The sequence below is a fragment of the Anabrus simplex genome, chromosome 6 (genome assembly GCF_040414725.1).
Source record: "Anabrus simplex isolate iqAnaSimp1 chromosome 6, ASM4041472v1, whole genome shotgun sequence".
NCBI lineage: Eukaryota > Metazoa > Arthropoda > Insecta > Orthoptera > Tettigoniidae > Anabrus > Anabrus simplex.
Genome location: NC_090270.1, coordinates 168,348,617 through 168,369,616, shown reverse-complemented (window position 1 = coordinate 168,369,616; position 21,000 = coordinate 168,348,617). Strand labels below are relative to the sequence as shown.

The 21,000-nt window shown below is 41.9% G+C and overlaps 1 protein-coding gene across 2 annotated transcripts in view; it reads right to left on the bottom strand.

Annotated features, from left to right (window-relative positions):
• Positions 1-4,993, bottom strand: part of LOC137501212 (dynein regulatory complex subunit 5-like) — a 69,583-nt gene extending 64,590 nt beyond the window's left edge. The window contains exon 1 of one of the 2 annotated variants that reach the window (XR_011018421.1): positions 4,929-4,993. Coding sequence is in view for 1 of the 2 variants with exons in the window: in XM_068228088.1 (XP_068084189.1) it covers positions 4,929-4,938 (10 nt within the window). In the remaining variant the exon portion in view is untranslated. The remainder of the gene's footprint in view (positions 1-4,928) is intronic. The other variant, XM_068228088.1, reaches the window with a different exon arrangement.
• Positions 4,994-21,000: the final 16,007 nt, after the last annotated feature.

The following is a 21,000-nucleotide window of genomic DNA, read 5'->3' as shown; positions in this document are numbered from 1 at the left end:
ACAGGTCTCTTGAACACTGAGCTGAGATGAGCTCTCATAGCTGTAACAATCTTGCGACAATTGTTTATGTCAGAGCTTCCTTGTACAAAATTTACGAATGTAATATTTGAAATAGACAAAAAGCTAAACATATGACCCATATGGTTCATCAGAATGACAGCTATCCACTCAGATGAACTGATATAAAGTGCCACATACCAATGCTGCAACTGCTTCAGCCATATTACTTGGTTTTCTTAATCAAGTTTGATACCTGTCATGTCAGGTAGCTAGTCAGTACGCCTCACAAGCCACAAATAACCCTATTTCAACTCTCAGACAATGACTGAAATCCTTAAGTAAACAAGGAATCAAACCCAGGGCTTCCAAGTAAGAGCCCAGAGGACTTCTATATCATAGGGCTAGAAGTATTTATCCTGAAATATCACCATCATCATGGCTCTTTCTCTCATTATTTTATCCTAAATCAAACTTATCCAAGTAAACCAAAAAGTAAAAATGTGACATTTCTTTTCTATTTCTATAATACCATTAACCCTTCAGTACTCGGGTTCCAGAACGTCGTGTAAGGACTCAGGTCGAGTGCCACACACCCCATTATGTAAATTAGTATTATCTTCATACAAATATATGTTTTCATGATATATTTATTTAGGCACATACTACAATACAATGGGTGTATTTTATGAGGAGAAAACATTTTTCTTTGCATGTTACATAGTGAAAAATAAATATATTCCATTACATAGTGAAAACTTGTAAATAAGGAGAGTTCTTTAGTATTTCTTTGTATCAAAGGTAATATCAGCAATATAACATACAATAAAAGGAAATATAAGACATTATGAAGGTAACACATCATCGTTACACAAATTATTCATTGTCACTTCGAACATTTATCAGACAGTAACAGCCTTAATCTCACTCAATTTCACTAGCACAATTTCTACAAACTGGGATGAGATGCTTCAAACAATTAATTCTCTTGCACTCTTCACATTCAATCTTGAACTTCCTCTCCCTAGAGCGTGGACATAAATGGCATCCTCCTTGTTTAGCCCATTTCGATGGAGGTAGAGATCTGCTGGTTGACTCTCCGCCGACAACTTTCAGCCTTTCCTTCAGACCCCTTGCTAAATGTATGACGTTTGCTCTTTCTTCCATGAAGGGTCCGACAAGTTCTAGCCCAAAATTTTGCAGATATTTTCACCTCTTCGTGTTGTCTTTGGAACTACTTTCATAAATTATCTGTGAGTTAATTCCACAAAAACATTCATCAGGGTAAAGAACATTGTAAGTGGCCATCGTCTACCCTTTCTGCTGATATATTTAGAACAGAGAAAGTCTACAACATCCACTGCCCCTTTTGTGAGGTTGTACAATGTGTTAATCTGTGTTATCTTTGATTCCCCTGTGCTGGTATCAATTGATACATCAGTCGGAAGTTCAGTCTCAATACCACCACTACGAGCTTCTTCTGGATCGTCTTTCGAGTCCTGGATCATTCGCCGGATATGCTCTTGTTCAGCATTATATGACATATGATGTAAAATAATAGAAAAACAAAATGTATTTGCTGTAAATCATTGCTAAACTTAGCATACAAAATACGAAACACAAGACTGATATAATATAGACTATCTTCACCTTAAAAACTATATAAATGATGCTGCATAACGTACCTCTAAAATATTTATTTAGTTACAAGATGACTCGGGTGGGGTGTGTAGTACGACAGGCTAAGAGGAACCATAACAAGGCTCTAATACAACAGGCGGAAGAGGACTTTAAGAGGCACAACTCAAGAGATTTCTACAGGGAACTCAGAAAACAGACAACGAAGTACACAGCTCCCACCCTTCATCTTCGTGGACCTGATGGGAAGCTTCAGTTCAACAACAAGGATTGTACCAATACTCTTGCAGGTTATTTCAAACATCTCCACAATGCAGAGGGACCTAAAGAGAGACTCGCATTCTCTGAGTCTCTTTCCAGAAACCGAGACTCCACACCGCCAACTATTAAAGAAATAAGGAAGATTATCAAGAGCCTAAAGAACAACAAGGCCTCAGGTGAAGACGGTATAGTAGCGGAGATGTGGAAACATACTGATGAACAATCCATACAAAGCAACCATTAGATCATAGAGGATGTTTGGGCAACGGAGACCTTATCTGAGGAATGGACCTCAGCGGTGATCCATCCTCTACACAAGAAAGGTAATAAGATAGACCTCGACAACTACAGAGGCATCTCTCTAATATCAGTTACGTACAAGATCTTTTCTAAAGCCCTGCAAACCAGAGTGGTCAGTCAACTGGATTCCCAATTAGGTGAATATCAGGCCGGTTTTCGTGCAAATAGATCCTGCACAGAGCAGATACAGAATCTCAAGACAATCCTGAGGTACAAGAATCGTGGCGGACACCAATGGGTAGTCATACTAGTGGACTTCAGGAAGGCATATGATTCAATAGATAGGCAGACCCTCTTCTCCACCTTATGGGAATTAGGCCTGTATGAGAAGACCACCAGACTAATCCAGGCTACGCTGAAGAACATCACCTCCAAAGTAAAGTTTAGAGGTGAGCTCTCAGAGAGTTTCTCTATCCAAACGGGAGTTAGACAAGGTGATGGAATTTCTTTAACTGCGTTCTAGAGAAGATTATCAGGGAATGGACTGCCACATTACCTCCAGGAAGTGGACTGAAAATTGGCTACAAGAAAGATAATCTCAGTGTACCTTGCCTGGCCTTCGCTGACGACCTTACCTTATTAGCCAACAACATAGAAGAAGCTACTCACCAGCTACAGAGCCTCTATACCATAGTAGCTAAAACCGGCTTGAGGGTCAATATAAAGAAAACTGAGTTCATGACTAACATAAAGAGAGTCCCACCTATTATGCCATTGGAAAACACCACCATTCATAAGGTTCCTGCAGTGAAGTACCTAGGGGAGTGGATTTCAGCAACCGAGAATGAGACATTAGCAATAGACACCAGATGCACCAAGATGGAAAGGATCTACCATACCTGTAAGAGCATCTATACATCCAAGTGCCTCTCTAAGAATCTTAAACTCCAACATTACAATTCAGTAGTAAGACCGCCCGTACTGTATGCCTCTGAGTGCCTTCTGATGAACAGAAAAGGTCCACTGAGGAAGCTAGAGCTCAAGGAACAAAAAATTTTAAGGAACTAATAAGAGAAGGGGATGGTACTTACAGGATAAGGCACAACAATGAGATCTATGACCATCAAGAAGACATAGTTACATCCATGAGGAAGAGGCGATTGACTTTCTATGGGCATTTGACTCGTATGAGTACTTACAGACTTACCAGCAAGATCTTCACCACTACAGGCAGAGGGAAAGCGTCCAAAAATAAATGGATCACCACAGTGAAGTCCGACTTAGAACAGCTGGGGATTTCAGAACAAACCATACAGGATCGTGTATTATTCCGGCAGTTGACCTTTCAAGGTGTCTTTCCAGAGTCTCTCACCAGCAGACAGAGTACAGGACCCACCCGACTGAAGTGGACCGAGGAAAGGAAACAAGCACACAGCCAGAAGATGAAAGCTTTCTGGGCGAAAAAAGAAACAGAATTTCCATACAAGGAGTCGAAACGAGCCCCGTGATCCTCAGTAGGCCCAAACGACAAGAAGAAGAAGAGGAGTAAAGTTCATGCGTATGTCAGACATGGTTGATACAATCTACAGAAGAAGAAATTAAAGCCCTTATTGGATTGCTTTATCTGGCTGGGGTGATGATATCTTCCCACGTAAGCATGTTACATTTTTGGGCAAATGACGCAACTGCTACTGAAATATTTCATTTGATTATGAGCTACAGATGATTTTATTTATTGCTTAGTGCCCTTCTCTTTGAGAATATTTTCTTCACATTGGTGGACTAAATTCACAAATCACTATATACTGCAATACTGGAGAAAAGCTTTCAAGAAGAAAATTCCTGAAAATTTTGGGTCTAGACCTCATCAAAACACAAGAGCCACATATAATGATCTAAAAAGCAATATACCGGGCAAGTTGGCTGTGCGGTTAGGAGTGCGCAGCTGTGAGCCTGCATCCGGGAGATTGTGGGTTCGAGCCCCACTGTCGGCAGCCCTGAAGATGGTTTTCTGTGGTTTCCCATTTTTACACCAGGCAAATGCTGGGGCTGTACCTTAATTAAGGCCACAGCCGCTTCCTTCCCACTCCTAGGCTTTTCCTATCCCATCGTCGCCATAAGACCTATCACTGTCGGTGCGACGTTAAACAAATTGTAAAAAAACTATCTACGACTTAAAAATAGAATTTAAAAAATAAACCTTAACCCCCCCACAAAAAACAATGTAAAATAGTCTACAAAAGTTTAGAAAACCTCACCAAGAACGATAGGTGAGCACCGCGCTTACCCTCGACCATCCGCGTTCGTCCGTTAGGCTCGACCCTACCTCTTTCCTGTCCCATCGCCATAAGATCTATCTGTGTCGGTGCGACGTTAAACACGACAAGACAACACAGTAGATAGGCTAATCCACGTGCCAAATCTGTGAAGACGCACAGCCCTTAAAAACAGAATAACAAAATACCCCCCCCCCCCCAAAAAAAACAAAGCAAAATAGTCTACAAAAGTTTAGAAAACCTCACCAAGAACGATAGGTGAGCACCGCGCTTACCCTCGACCATCCGCGTTCGTCCGTTAGGCTCGACCCTAGCTCTTTCCTGTCCCATCGCCATAAGATCTATCTGTGTCGGTGCGACGTTAAACAAATTGTAAAAACGCTATCTACGACTTAAAAATAGAATTTAAAAAATAAACCTTCACGCCCCCCCCCCCCACCCACAAAAAACAATGTAAAATAGTCTACAAAAGTTTAGAAAACCTCACCAAGAACGATAGGTGAGCACCGCGCTTACCCTCGACCATCCGCGTCCGTCCGTTAGGCTCGACCGGCTCAACCAACGGCGGGTTAAGGAAATACAGGAAATATGTGATTACACGTCTATTACGGTGAGTTTTATAAGAACGTGGCTAGAAAACAGCTGTTCAAAGACACGCCCCTTTCCGTCATTACACAGCAGAAGACAAGAAAAGTTCACCGAAAGATGTCGCGTCAATCGCAGCCGTCCTGTCCACAACTTTTCGTCCTCCAAACCCCGGCCCCACGAGTTCATAAGAATAGTTTTTCGCTTTGATTCTTCCCTCTTTTATCTTGAACTTAAATATCGAATTTCGCTAATGTATGTGATGTTCTTTTCCCATGATGCTGTTGAGTAAAGCGGTTCGATATTGCCATAAGAAAAGTTTTCTTCACATGTAATGTGAAGTGATCAGAAGTTCACACCAAGTCACGATTAGAAGAGTTTTAATTAATTTGAAGTGCTTTTCTGAAGCTTTGGTTGTTGGTAGATGCAATCTTAATTTAAGATCCTCGATGAAGAAAGTTTCCTTTGTATTCGCTGCAATAAATCTATTATTAATTAATTAATTTGAAGTCTACTTACTCTGGTAATCGGAGACTAAGGTTCTGATGCACCACGTCACTAGGCTCTCTGGAAGTTCGGAGTCCCAAGTGAAATTTTCTGCTCTGAGTGTGCGATCTTTTTCCCCCAGGAGATTGAGGCTAACACCAGAAGGTCTGAATACCTCCTGTGTTTCAATGGGAATCGTATGTGGGATACGCGTCTTCTGTCACTAAGGAAAACATCAAAAATAGAAAATGTACTTCGCAATGCATTATGAAACCGCTGAAATCGTTTAATAAAGATGCTTTACCTTGAAGAGGAAATTTTTATTAGGTGTCAATAAGAGCGGTCTCTATATCACCAACACGGAAAATGTAAACAACACGATTTTTAAACAAGCGCCGTTGTCTTGGGAACAGCTGGACTACAAAGAGACAGAACGCGCTCAGTGCCACAGTCTAATATACACAGTCGCGAAGCTCCTTAGTGAAGAAATGGCAACCTGTTAACAGGCGGAACGACACCAGCGATCGTAGCGGCCAGCAAGCTCTAACTGTCCGGAACAATTCTCTACCCAACAGCTGATTGCACTTTCCCACGTAAATTATAAACTGTAACCACCTCGACAACTATATTAATCTACATTTTAATAAAATACGTTGATACACCAGACTACTTATTGTTACAGCATGGTAATAATACCAAAGGAAAGTAACAATAGTTTATTTTCGAAGGAAAAACTGATCATACCACTGTAGTTAAGGTCTTAGCCAATTTCGAAGTCCTATTATTGAACTGAATTTGATACTTTCACATAAATCATAAAAATAGAAATGAACTACAAAACAATTCAAATAATATTCAAAGATCTCAGGAACGTAAATGGCTGAATTTTGAGCTTTTTTTGTTTTATGACACTGAAAACTTTCATTGCAAAATATCACAATGTAATCTAATCTTAGTTTCACAAATAATGTCCACACTAATGACTTCGTACCTTCAGAGCATTAATGTGGAAAATCAGGTATTTACATTAGGGAATTAATAGTATAGCACATCCAAGTTAGTGAGCATACAGGAAATTCCTGAAAACAGCCCATGTTCTCTCGGCTTCTCCGAGCAAGTGGCCGTGCGGTTTAGGTCGCGTAGCTATCAGCTTACATTTCAGAGATAGTGGGTTCGAACTCCACTGTCGCCAGGCCTGAAGATGGTTTTTCGTGGTTTCCCATTGTCAAAACAGCCTGTACCATAATTAAGGCCATAGTCGCTTCCTTCTCGCTCCAAGCCCTTTCCTATCCCCCCGTTGCCAAAAGACCTATCTATGTCAGTGCAACGTATGATTGTGTGGTGTGCTCCTTTGAGACGAGCTAATCATCTCTTATCAATAACTTTCGGTTCGAAGAAATCTGGAGATTCCATACAATTTCTTCTTCTCTGTTGACATGAACTGGCTGTCTCCAAAATGATTCGAACATAACGTTATGTTATTGTACAAATAGTTCACATGTTTCTCCAATAAATCATCCCTCCAACTATTTACAAGCAATTTTCTTGCCTTTCTTAATCCGTTTACCCTCCAGGGTTGGTTTTTCCTTCGGACTGAGTGAGGGATCCCACCTCTACCGCCTCAAGGGCAGTGTCCCTGGGGCGTGAGACTTTGGGTTGGGGGATACAACTGGGGAGGAGGGCCAGTAGCTCGCCCAGGCGGCCTCACCTGCTATGCTGAAGAGGGGCCTTGTGGGGAATGGAAAGATTGGAAGGGATAGACAAGGGAGAGGGAAGGAAGCGACGGTGGCTTTAAGTTAGGTACCATCCCGGCATTTGCCTGGAGAAGTGGGAAACCACGGAAAACGACTTCGAAGACGACTGAGGTGGGAATCGAACTCCCTTCTACTCAGTTAACCTCCCGAGGCTGAGTGGACCCGGTTCCAGCCCTCGTACCACTTTTTTCAAATTTCGTGGTAGAGCTGGGAATCAAACCCGGGCCTCCGGGGGGTGGCAGCTAATCACACTAACCACTACACAGAGGCGACAAGCAATTTTATACACAATGAAAATTACAACACCGCTACGTGTTAGAGGTTACGGTTGCGTTAAAACGTTATTTAAGTTCATATAATTATAATTGGATGGATTTCACTATGAGTTACATTCCTGAATCACTGATGAACGAAATGCCTACTTATCTGAAGTTAAATTTATGAATCTTCACAATATTGTTCTATTATCCGAAAATGTAAACAGTAATTCAGGCTTTACTGTAGAGGATCTTTAGAAAACCTAAAGCTCTGGTGTCTTCTTGTAATTGAGCAATTTATTGCGCCACACACACATCTTTTCGTTAATACCATGTCAGTTTAGTAGTATAATAAGCGGGTTCGGGCGCCACCGCCACCGCAGCCAGAGGCCTCCCAGAGGCCACCTCCACCGCCACCGCACTGGGGAGCCTCCCAGGGGCCTCCTCCACCGCCACCGCAGCCAGAGGCCTCCCAGAGGTCTCCTCCACCACCCGCGGGAAATTTGAATTTGTAAACAAAGCCACGTGCTTTTTGACAGCTGTCATCGACAACAACGCATCGCTAACCTCAGTACTGCCATCTTGACGGGCCTAAACCTCAGTAGTACCAACTTAACCTAACTACCGCGAGATTTGAATTGGTAAACAAATCCACGTGTTTTTGACAGCCACGTGCTTTTTGACAGACAACAACGCATCGCTAACCTCAGTACTGCCATCTTGACAGGCCTAAACCTCAGTAGTACCAACTTAACCTAACTAGCGTGAGATAAACAAATCCACGTGCTTTTTTGACAGCTGTCATCCGCCATCTTTAAACTACAGAGCACCGTGCTGCCCTCTTTATCGCAGTAGCTGCAAATTCGTCACCTGTCATAGGCAGTGCTGCTATCTTGGCGGGCCTAAACCTTAGTGCTACCAACTTAACCTCACTAGCGTGAGATAAACAAATCCACGTGCTTTTTGACAGCTGTCATCCGCCATCTTTAAACCACAGAGCACTGTGCTGCCCTCTTTATCGCAGTAGCTGTAAATTCGTCACCTGTCATCCGCAGTGCTGCCATCTTAACGGGCCTAAACCTTAGTGCTACCAACTTAACCTCACTAGCGCGAGATTAGAATCGGTAAACAAATCCACGTGCTTTTTTGACAGCTGTCATCCGCCATCTTTAATCTATAGAGCACAGTGGTGCTCTCTTTAGCTACTTACCTTTGAAATGTGGTGGCGGATAATTTGAAAAATGCTTTTTGAGAGTAGCCATCTTTGAGCACCGTGCTGCCCTCTTTAGCTAGATACCTTTGAAATGTGGTGGCAGGCAATTCCACATGACAGCAGCCATCTTTAATCAAGAGAGCACCGTGCTGCCCTCTATGTGGTGGCGGCAATTTGAAAAATTCTACATGCTCTTGTTTGGAAACAAACTCACGCGCTTTTTTGACAGCCGTCATCCGCCATCTTTAATCAACAGAGCACAGTGCTGACCTCTTTAGCTAGATACCTTTGAAATGTGGTGGCGGCAAATTCCACGTGCTCTTGTTTGGAAACAAAGCTATGTGCTTTTTTGACAGCTGACATCCGCCATCTTTAATCTATAGAGCACAGTGCTGCCCTCTTTAGCTACTTACCTTTGAAATGTGGTACGTCACAGCTGTCAACCGCAGTGCTGCCATCTTAACGGGCCTAAACCTTAGTGCTACCAACTTAACCTTACTAGCGCGAGATTTGAATCGGTAAACAAATCCACGTGCTTTTTTGACAGCTGTCATCCACCATCTTTAATCCATAGAGCACAGTGGTGCCCTCTTTGGCTACTTACCTTTGAAATGTGGTGTCGGATAATTTGAAAAATGCTTTTTGATAGCAGCCATCTTTAATCCAGAGAGCACCGTGCTGCCCTCTTTATGTATGTTTATTAATGAACAAAACAGGCGTTCAGCCCCGAGTACATGTTCACAATAATAATAAATAAATAAATAAATACTAAATACTGCTACTGTACACCTTGGCCGTGCCATGAAGCCTGTCAGATACTCCGGAAACGTGACCTCAAAAGTTAGGTCACCACGGTAGTCATCCTCCGTCTCTTCATGCCACGTCCAGCTACTCCCCTGTCTAATTCTAAATTCACACTTAAAACATCAATAACTAATAAAATTAATAAAATTAATAAACGTAGTCCAACCTAAGCCACCCCTCTCCACCATATACAATATAAAATGAACAATAAAACAAAAAGACCTAACGCTACAGTTATAGACCAGACCTCCTCAGCCGGGCCTATATTTACATTCTATTGCTGGTGTTGCAACTCTCTGCTTGTTATCATTCACACGTACCCACTCATCACGCAAACCTTCATGCTTCAGCATTTTCATCACCTTTATTGTTCCCTGACCTACTCCAAAATAAGCTACAACAGCAACATTACACGATTGCATACCAAACCAGCCATCTTTCAGATTTTGCTTACTCTAACACATACACATAGACCGCTATGCCAACTTCTCTAATTACAATCTAGTTAACAGACATACTTCTACTCTCACCGCATTTTAACAATGAATACCCCATCATCACAACATAATAATAATAATAATAATAATAATAATAATAATAATAATAATAATAATAAACCACTCAGATCACAAAAAAAAAGAAAAGAAAAAGAAAAAGAAGAAAAAAATCGTATCCCCTGGGCATGTCATAAGGCTCGTTTGGACACTCCGGAAACGTGAAACCCCTAAAGTAGAGCCACCACAGCAGTCATCCTCAGAGCCTCGTGCCATGCCCCTCATTCCGTAGAATTAACCCCCCAGAATCAATAGAGTAGAACTAAAAAAAAGAGAATCATAGTAATAATAATAATGAAAGTAATAATAATAGTAATAATAATAATCTATATATCAGAGTATTATTCGTAACAGTCATTTGCTGTAGCAGTCTCTTACTCAATATTCAAGCATGCCCCTCAAGTGTCCTTATTTCGTTCTGCGCTTTCGTCACTTTATTGTTACTGACCTACACCTAATCACTACTGCAAACAACACCACTCAGCATTTATACCCGACACCAATACAACACTAACATTGCTTTCAATCTTTCAGATTCCACCTCCTATAGTAAAGGAAAATTATAACAACAATATTCCGTCATTACATTCCAATCCATCATACCACAGCTTTTACCAATCCACGTTAACTTTGCTTCCTTTCATTTTATTCCGCCATAACACTCCATAATAAAATTTACCTCTCCATCTCCCAAAAATTTCGGCAATGAATAACAAATACCAATCACGCATATACCAACACCTCTAATACCAGACACAAATACAATAATACCACCTCCCAAATCCCACAAATTAGCCGTAAATAAACCATCTCAATACCAAACCATACATCACCTAATCATAAATACTAAGCCTTCAATACTTCCAACACCACATTACAGCAATAAATAAACCATCTCAATACCAAACCATACATCACCTAATCATAAATACCAAGCCTTCAATACTTCCAACACCACATATGTCAGCAATACAACACCAACCCCACCGTCATATACCACCTCTACTTCTTCTACAAATACACTTACCTTCTGCCATCCACCATCTTATACCACCACTTCTCCCGCACCACATTTCAACCCTATAACATATCATAACTTATATACCACTTCCCCATCACAACATTTCAGCCTCCACCAATAAATACCATCATAACTTTCAACTCAACTAACGCCACCTCCATCTCTTACCTCTTCTACAATCATGCCCTTAATTACTTACTTACTCGCTATATTATTGTTGCTTCTTGTTACAATACCCTCATTACTTCTCGCAACTCTCCACATGTCCGTTAAGTTTCTATTTCCCCCTCCGCTAAAACTCTGGTTCTGTTCAAAAAATCTCACGGGTTAACTCTGGCCTTACTTTTTTACCCTGATCTTGCCTTACTACACCACTACACTCGGCTCTCTCAGCTTCTTGTTGCTCACTCTCCTTGCCCCCATCACCCATTTGTTCTTTCTCACTTCGCCTCTCTCCCAGCACTTCTTCACACCGAACACTGTTATTGGTCACTTTAGCACTTGGCACTTCTCCCTGCCTCTCTTCACACCGTACACTGATACTTTTGGTATTTTGCCTATCATCTCCACTAATCGCTGCACTACTCTCTTTTTCTTCGGCCTGCTTTGACTTCATCCCTACGTCCATCCTCAGCACTCTGTTATTTGTATTTCGCCTCATTTGCCTACAGTTTATTGCACTACTCTCCTTTTCCTCATCTTGTTTTAACTTCAATTCTAAATCCATCAATCTATCCATAGACCAGATCCTCTTCCAGCTTCTGTCTGACACCACTAGATTTTGACCTCTAATAGTTGCCTTCAGCCCCTGTTTTACAGCCAGTATCCTGTGTTTTCTGAGTATCCTCTCGTTTTTGATCGCGTCACTTCCCACGTCTCTCTTTATCCATATTTTCTCCCTCTGTACGTTTCCCGCATTTGTTAACACAACATCCGCCATCAACGTTGAAAACAATTGTAACTTTATAGGCCTGTTGCCTCTAGTTCTCCCCACTCTCTGCACATCATCAATATCTACTTCACTAAAGTTTATTTTCATTTTTCCCTGTATTAGATCCACTACTTTATAAGTCGTAAGTACTTTGCCTTCTCTCGACTCCTCAGGCACTCCATAAATAAACAAGCACTTCTTCCTTCTGTATAAAGTATTTGCTTCCACTTCTGCTTTCAGCTTGCAATTCTCCTCTTCAAGTCGTCCTACTTTTTCCCTTAATGTTACCACTTCCTCGGTGTTATTTCTCGCCTGTGCAGCCATGTCGTCCGTTTTTTCTCTTATCCATACTTCCATTTTTTCAATCTTACTGGTTTGTTCTTCAATCATCTCTTTAATTTGCCCGAAAGGGCAAACTTCTGTCAACACCTCTTTTACAGCTCTTTTGATAGCGTCCATATTTTCCCTTTCCTCATTTCTACTAGATGACGGGCCTGGGTTCAACTCGACCCCCCCAATACACAGTAAAATTATAATCACTGCTGCCGATAACAATAGTTCTCCTTTCCTCTCCATATCCATTTCACACCCACCTGGCTTCTTTTCTTCTTTCTTCATTTTCCTCTGCCATCTTCCTATCGTCACTCTGTACTGTTCTATACCAATCATTGTCGGCCCACTTCTCGGCGACCTTCCAACACTCCACACTCTCGAACTCCACTCCCCTCCCGGGACCCACAGCTCACTGCGACCTCCTTCGTCCGTGGCTTAGGCAGACTGGTGCTGCCCTCTTTAGCTAGATACCTGTGGTGGCAGGCAATTCCACGTGACAGCAGCCATCTTTAATCAAGAGGGCACCGTGCTGCCCTCTTTGTGGCGGTGGCAAATTCCACGTGCTTTACAAACTCACGTGCTTTTTTTCTGACAGCTGTCATCCGCCATCTTGCATCACAAACCTCAGTGCTGCGCTCTTTAGCTAGTTACCTTTCAAATGTGGTGACGGCAATTTGAAAAATTCTATGTGCTCTTGTTTGGAAACAAAGCCACGTGCTTTTTGACAGCTGTCATACACCATCTTTAATCAATAGAGCACTGTGCTGCTATCATGCGCGCAATTTCGTCAGTTGTCATCCGCCATCTTTAATCTACAGAGCACCGTGCTGCCCTCTATGTAGTAGCGGGCAATTTGAAAAGTTCTGTTAGCTGTCATCCACCATCTTTAATCAAGAGAGCACCGTGCTGCCATTTTTAGCTAGATACCTTTGAAATGTGGTGGCGGCAATTTGAAAAATTCTATGTGCTCTTGTTTAGTAAACAAAGCCACGTGCTTTTTTTGACAGCTGGCATCCACCATCTTTAATCAATAGAGCACTGTGCTGCTATCATGCGGGCAATATCGTCAGCTGTCATCCGCCATCTTTAATCTACAGAGCACCGTGCTGCTCTATGTAGTAGCGGGCAATTTGAAAAGTTCTGTTAGCTGTCATCCGCCATCTTTAATCAAGAGAGCACCGTGCTGCCATCTTTAGCTAGATACCTTTGAAATGTGGTGGCGGCAAATTGAAAAATTCCACGCGTTCTTGTTTAGTAAACAAACTCACGCGCTTTTTGTCAGCTGTCATCCGCCATTTTTAATCTATAGAGTTCAGTGCTACACTCTTTAGGTACATATCTTTGAAATATGGTGGCGGATAATTTAAAAAGAAAAATTCTACATCAGCCATCTCTCGACGCTAATTGCACAAGATGGTGGCTATACATGACTCCTTAAAGGTGCTTGTGCAAGATGGCCGCTATACATAGGTTCTTATGAGATGCCCTTGGGATGCTTGCGCAAGATGGCGGTTATACAAGGCTCCTTATGAGACGCCCTAGAGATGCTTGCGCAAGATGGCGGTTGCTCTTATGAGGCGGCTTAAGGGTCATTGCACAAGATGGCTAGAGATGCCCAAAGGATGCTTGCGCAAGATGGCGGACCCAAGATGGCGGCTATACACGACTCCTTATGAGACGCCTTAAGGGTGCTTGCGCAAGATGGCTGCTGCTCTTATGAAGAAAGCTAGCCTAGAGGCTAACGTGTCGTGCTAGTTCGATTCATTAAATTTGGGGCTTAAATGCATAATGTTAAATATCTCGAAAACGGTGCATCGTAGAGCAAAACGGACAAAACTTTTCTACCCAATACCTCGGTTCGCAGTATGGGGAACATGATATCATAAGAAAAGCATAGTCTAATGATGAGATCAACGGTTCGGTTCTAACTTAGGCTCTTTGGCATTAGCTCTGTTTCAGCTTGTAATGAAGCAAGTCTTCGTAACATGATCAGGTCTAGCTATGGCAGAGAGTATAACGTACCGTGCAGGTTCGATTCATTACATTTGGGGCTTAAATGCAAAATGTTAAATATCTCGAAAACGGACAACATTTTTCTACCTGATACCTAGGTTTGCAGTATCAGGAACAAGAAAAACATAGTCTAATGATGAGATCGACGGTTCGATTCCTACTTAGGCCCTTTGGCATTGGCAGCTATCTATTTCTACAAGATGGCGGCTATACATAGTTTCTTATGAGACAGCTTAAGAGCGCTTGCACAAGATGACTGCTGCTCCTATGAGACGCCCTAGGGGTGCTTGCGGGAGGTAGCAGCGACAAGACGATGACTATACACAGCTGCTTATGATACGGCCCAGAGGTGCTTACACAAGATGGTGGCTACTCTGATGAAGAAAGCTAGCTTTGCATCGTGCAGGTATTTTTACAGCACTAAACCTCATACCTTTGAAATGTGGTAGCGGGTAATTTGAAAAATTCTACGTGCTTTTTCATAAGTTGTTAAGGCCTCCTCTTATGTCAAGGCATAGCTCTATCGAACAAGTTTAAACCTCCATCGGAATAGCTAGAGTAAGCACGTGCTGCAGTGATGACGTCATTAAGCAATGTTTAGACTTGCAAATCACAGAAGAAACGTAACAAGGCTGGAATCGGAAACTGCACTCTATGCCGTTAACTTTATCATGTGATCGGAACATTGATTGAAGTGTTTAGAACACTAAATAAGTAGAACCGAACACTGTACTCGATACAACATGTGTTTAGAACATGTCAGGGGATACCTTTGTTCTAAGAAGATTAGTTTACCGCACATTCCTTGTAGGGCAAATAGGCTAAGGGGCTAATGGGCAAAAGGGCTAAAGGGCTAATGGGCTAAAGGTCTAAAGGGCTAAAGGAGCAACAACCTCATCGATCGCTATCAGCAAGAACGCTTGTACTTTGTTAAGTGTAGAAAATTAATCTTTGTTTGTAAATGGTTTCATGTTCAGAACAAGGAATGGAACCTAGGGGTTACGTCTTACCTAATAAAATCCCCGAGGTGCGATGAGTTACGTTTTTCGAACTAGTGTTTGGAACACTGAACTTTTCAAGATGATAGCAGAGAGTTTAGCAATGTTCTGTTGTTGGATTATAAATTCCGCGCTACAACATGCATAAGGTGGCAGCCATGAGGTTTACTGCCGTAAAGATGATAAGAGTGAGGTTAACAATGTTCCGTTGTTGGATTTTAAATTCCGCGCTGTAACATGCATAAGGTGGCAGCCTTGAGGTTTACCGCCGTAAAGATGGCAGCAGTGAGGTTAGCGACGCTCTATTGTCGTTCAAAGTGAGGTTAGGGTTCGTCAAGAAGACAGCTGTCAAAAAAGCACGTAGCTATGTTTACCAAACAAGAGCACGTGGTCGTGACGTCACGGTCACGTAGTATGCTGCCTCAGCATGCAAAGTTCAATGTCTACACCTACGTAGTAAACATTCTGCTATGTTCACAAGATTTTTTACACATAACTATTCTTTATGCTTTAAGTCCATGCACATAGGCTATGCTAAGATAGCAGCACAAACACATGCGAACTGTGTACATTCTAATGGAATAAGTTTAGTACTGCGTGCATCATGGATACATGATGTGTACACGCATTAAACATGGCTATACTTAATGCTGCTGCTTTGTTTACAAGATTTTTATACATTGCTATTCTTTATGCTTTAAGTTCGTGCACACACAAGCGATAGTCGTACACTCTTTCAGGAGAAGTTTAGTACGATATTCGATACATACATTATCGATAGGTGATGTGTACACGCTTTAGAACATAGCTCTTCTTTGTGCTTTAAGTTCGTGCACATGGGTTAGGGATACACAAAAGCGATTACTACATGCTCTAGCGGAAGAAGTCTAGTACGATAGTCGATGCATGTAAAATCGATAGGTTATGCTAAGATAGCAGCACAATCTACCTGAAGAAGTTTTGTACGAGAGTCGATACATGCAAAATCGATGGTTGATGCGTACACGCTTTGAAACATGACTATTCATTGTACTTTAAGTTCATGGGTATAGGTTATGCTAAGATAGCAGCACAATCTAGCGGAAGAAATTTAGTACGATATTTGATGCATGCAAAATCAATAAGTAATGTGTACTCACTTTGAAACATGGCTATTCTTCGTACTTTAAGTTCATGTGTATAAGTTATGCTAAGATAGCAGCACAATCTAACGGAAGAAGTTTAGTACGATATTTGTTGCATGCAAAATCGATAGGTGATGTGTACACACTTTGAAGCATGGCTATTTTTTTACTTTAAGGTCATGCGTATAGGTTATGCTAAGATAGCAGCACAATCTAGCGGAAGGAGTTTAGTACGAGAGTCAATGCATGCAAAATCGATAGGTAATGCGTACACGCTTTGAAACATGGCTATTCTTTGTACTTTTAAGTTCATGTGTATAAGTTATGCTAAGATACCAGCACAATCTAGCGGAAGAAGTACAGTACGAGATTCGATGAATGCAAAATCAATAAGTAATGTGTACACGCTTTGAAACATGGCTATTCTTTGTACTTTAAGTTCATGTGTATAAGTTATGCTAAGATAGCAGCACAACCTAGCGGAAGAAGTTTAGTACGATATTTGTTGCATGCAAAGTCGATAGGTAATGTGTACACGCTTTGAAACATGGCTATTCTTTGTACCTTAAGGTCATGCGTATAGGTTATGCTAAGATAGCATCATAATCTAGCGGAAGAAGTTTAGTACGAGAGTCGATGCTTGCAAAATCGATAGGTAATGTGTACACGCTTTGAGACATAGCTATTCTTAGTACTTTAAGTTCATGCGTCTTAGTTATGCTAAGATAGCAGCACAATCTACCTGCAGAAGTTTAGTACGAGAGTCGATACATGCAAATTCGATATGTAATGTGTAAACGCTTTGAAACATGGCAATTCTTTGTACTTTAAGTTCATGTGTATAAGTTATGCTAAGATAGCAGCACAACCTAGTGGAGGAAGTTTAGTACGATATTTGTTGCATGCAAAGTCGATAGGTAATGTGTACACGCTTTGAAACATGGCTATTCATTTTACTTTAAGGTCACGAGTATAGGTTATGCTAAGATAGCAGCACAATCTAGCGGAAGAAGTTTAGTACGAGAGTCGATGCATGCAAAATCGATAGGTAATGTGTACACGCTTTGAAACATGACTATTCATTGTACTTTAATTTTATGGGTATAGGTTATGCTAAGATAGCAGCACGATCTAGCGGATGAAGTTTAGTTCGATGGTCGATGCATGTAAAATAGATAGGTGATGTTTACACGCTTTGAAACATGGCTATTCATTGCACTTTAATTTTATGGGTATAGGTTATGCTAAGATAGCAGCACGATCTAGCGGATGAAGTTTAGTTCGATGTTCGATGCATGTAAAATCGATAGGTGATGTGTACACGCTTTGAAACATGGCAATTCAAACTGCTGCTCTGTTCCTAAGACTTTTAAGCATAGCTAATACTAATGCTGCTCTTAACGACGTCGAGCTAAGGATTGATCACGTGACCGTGACGTCACAGCCACGTGCTCTTGTTTGGTAAAGATAGCCACGTGCTTCCTTGACAGCTGTCTTTTTGACGAACCCTAACCTCACTTTGAAGGACAATAGAGCGTCGCTAACCTCACTGCTGCCATCTTTACGGCGGTAAACCTCAAGGCTGCCACCTAATGCATGTTATAGCGCGGAATTTAAAATCCAAAAACGGAACATTGTTAACCTCACTCTTGTCATCTTTACGGCAGTAAACCTCAAGGCTGCCACCTTATGCATGTTGTAGGGCGGAATTTATAATCCAACAACAGAACATTGCTAAACTCTCTGCTATCATCTTGAAAAGTTCAGTGTTCCAAACACTAGTTCGAAAAACGTAACTCATCGCACCTGAACATGAAACCATTTACAAACAAAGATTAATTTTCTACACTTAACAAAGTACAAGCGTTCTTGCTGATAGCGATCGATGAGGTTGTTGCTCCTTTAGCCCTTTAGCCCATTAGCCCTTTAGCCCTTTAGCCCATTAGCCCTTTTGCCCATTAGCCCTTTTGCCCATTAGCCCCTTTGCCTATTAGCCCTACAAGGAATGTGCGGTAAACTAATCTTCTTAGAACAAAGGTATCCCCTGACATGTTCTAAACACATGTTGTATCGAGTACAGTGTTCGGTTCTACTTATTTAGTGTTCTAATCACTTCAATCAATGTTCCGATCACATGATAAAGTTAACGGCATAGAGTGCAGTTTCCGATTCCAGCCTTGTTACGTTTCTTCTGTGATTTGCAAGTCTAAACATTGCTTAATGACGTCATCACTGCAGCACGTGCTTACTCTAGCTATTCCGATGCAGGTTTAAAATTGTTCGATAGAGCTATGCCTTGACATAAGAGGAGGCCTTAACAGCTTATGAAAAAGCACGTCGAATTTTTCAAATTACCCGCTACCACATTTCAAAGGTATGAGGTTTAGTGCTGTAAAAATACCTGCACGATGCAAAGCTAGCTTTCTTCATCAGAGCAGCCACCATCTTGTGTAAGCACCTCTGGGCCGTATCATAAGCAGCTGTGTATAGTCATCGTCTTGTCGCTGCTACCTCCTGCAAGCACCCCTAGGGCGTCTCATAGGAGCAGCAGTCATCTTGTGCAAGCGCTCTTAAGCTGTCTCATAAGAAACTATGTATAGCCGCCATCTTGTAGAAATAGATAGCTGCCAATGCCAAAGGGCCTAAGTAGGAATCGAACCGTTGATCTCATCATTAGACTATGTTTTTCTTGTTCCTGATACTGCAAACCTAGGTATCAGGTAGAAAAATGTTGTCCGTTTTCGAGATATTTAACATTTTGCATTTAAGCCCCAAATGTAATGAATCGAACCTGCACGGTACGTTATACTCTCTGCCATAGCCAGACCTGATCATGTTACGAAGACTTGCTTCATTACAAGCTGAAACAGAGCTAATGCCAAAGGGCCTAAGTTAGAACCGAACCGTTGATCTCATCATTAGACTATGCTTTTCTTATGATATCATGTTCCCCATACTGCGAACCGAGGTATTGGGTAGAAAAGTTTTGTCCGTTTTGCTCTACGATGCACCGTTTTCGAGATATTTAACATTATGCATTTAAGCCCCAAATTTAATGAATCGAACTAGCACGACACGTTAGCCTCTAGGCTAGCTTTCTTCATAAGAGCAGCAGCCATCTTGCGCAAGCACCCTTAAGGCGTCTCATAAGGAATCGTGTATAGCCGCCATCTTGGGTCCGCCATCTTGCGCAAGCATCCTTAGGGCATCTCTAGCCATCTTGTGCAAGGACCCTTAAGCCGCCTCATAAGAGCAACCGCCATCTTGCGCAAGCATCTCTAGGGCGTCTCATAAGGAGCCTTGTATAACCGCCATCTTGCGCAAGCATCCCAAGGGCATCTCATAAGAACCTATGTATAGCGGCCATCTTGCATAAACACCTTTAAGGAGTCATGTATAGCCACCATCTTGTGCAATTAGCGTCGAGAGATAGCTGATGTAGAAGTTTTCTTTTTAAGCTATCTGCCACCATATTTCAAAGGTATGTACCTAAAGAGTGTAGCACTGAACTCTATAGATTAAAAATGGCGGATGACAGCTGACAAAAAGCGCGTGAGTTTGTTTACTAAACAAGAGCGCGTGGAATTTTTCAATTTGCCGCCACCACATTTCAAAGGTATCTAGCTAAAGATGGCAGCACGGTGCTCTCTTGAATACAGATGGCGGATGACAGCTAAGAGAACTTTTCAAATTGCCCGCTACTACAGAGAGCAGCACGGTGCTCTGTAGATTAAAGATGGCGGATGACAGCTGACGAAATTGCCCGCATGATAGCAGCACAGTGCTCTATTGATTAAAGATGGTGGATGACATTTGTCAAAAAAGCACGTGGCTTTGTTTACTAAACAAGAGCACATAGAATTTTTCAAATTGCCGCCACCACATTTCAAAGGTATCTAGCTAATGATGGCAGCACGGTGCTCTCTTGATTAAAGATGGTGGATGACAGCTAACAGAACTTTTCAAATTGCCCGCTACTACATAGAGGGCAGCACGGTGCTCTGTAGATTAAAGATGGCGGATGACAACTGACGAAATTGCCCGCATGATAGCAGCAGAGTGCTCTCTTGATTAAAGATGGTGGATGACAGCTGTCAAAAAGCACGTGGCTTTGTTTCCAAACAAGAGCACATAGAATTTTTCAAATTGCCGTCACCACATTTCAAAGGTAACTAGCTAAAGAGCGCAGCACTGAGGTTTATGATGCAAGATGGCGGATGACAGCTGTCAGAAAAAAGCACGTGAGTTTGTAAAGCACGTGGAATTTGCCACCGCCACAAAGAGGGCAGCACGCTGCCCTCTTGATTAAAGATGGCTGCTGTCACGTGGAATTGCCTGCCACCACAGGTATCTAGCTAAAGAGGGCAGCACGGTGCTCTCTGGATTAAAGATGGCTGCTATCAAAAAGCATTTTTCAAATTATCCGACACCACATTTCAAAGGTAAGTAGCCAAAGAGGGCACCACTGTGCTCTATGGATTAAAGATGGTGGATGACAGCTGTCAAAAAAGCACG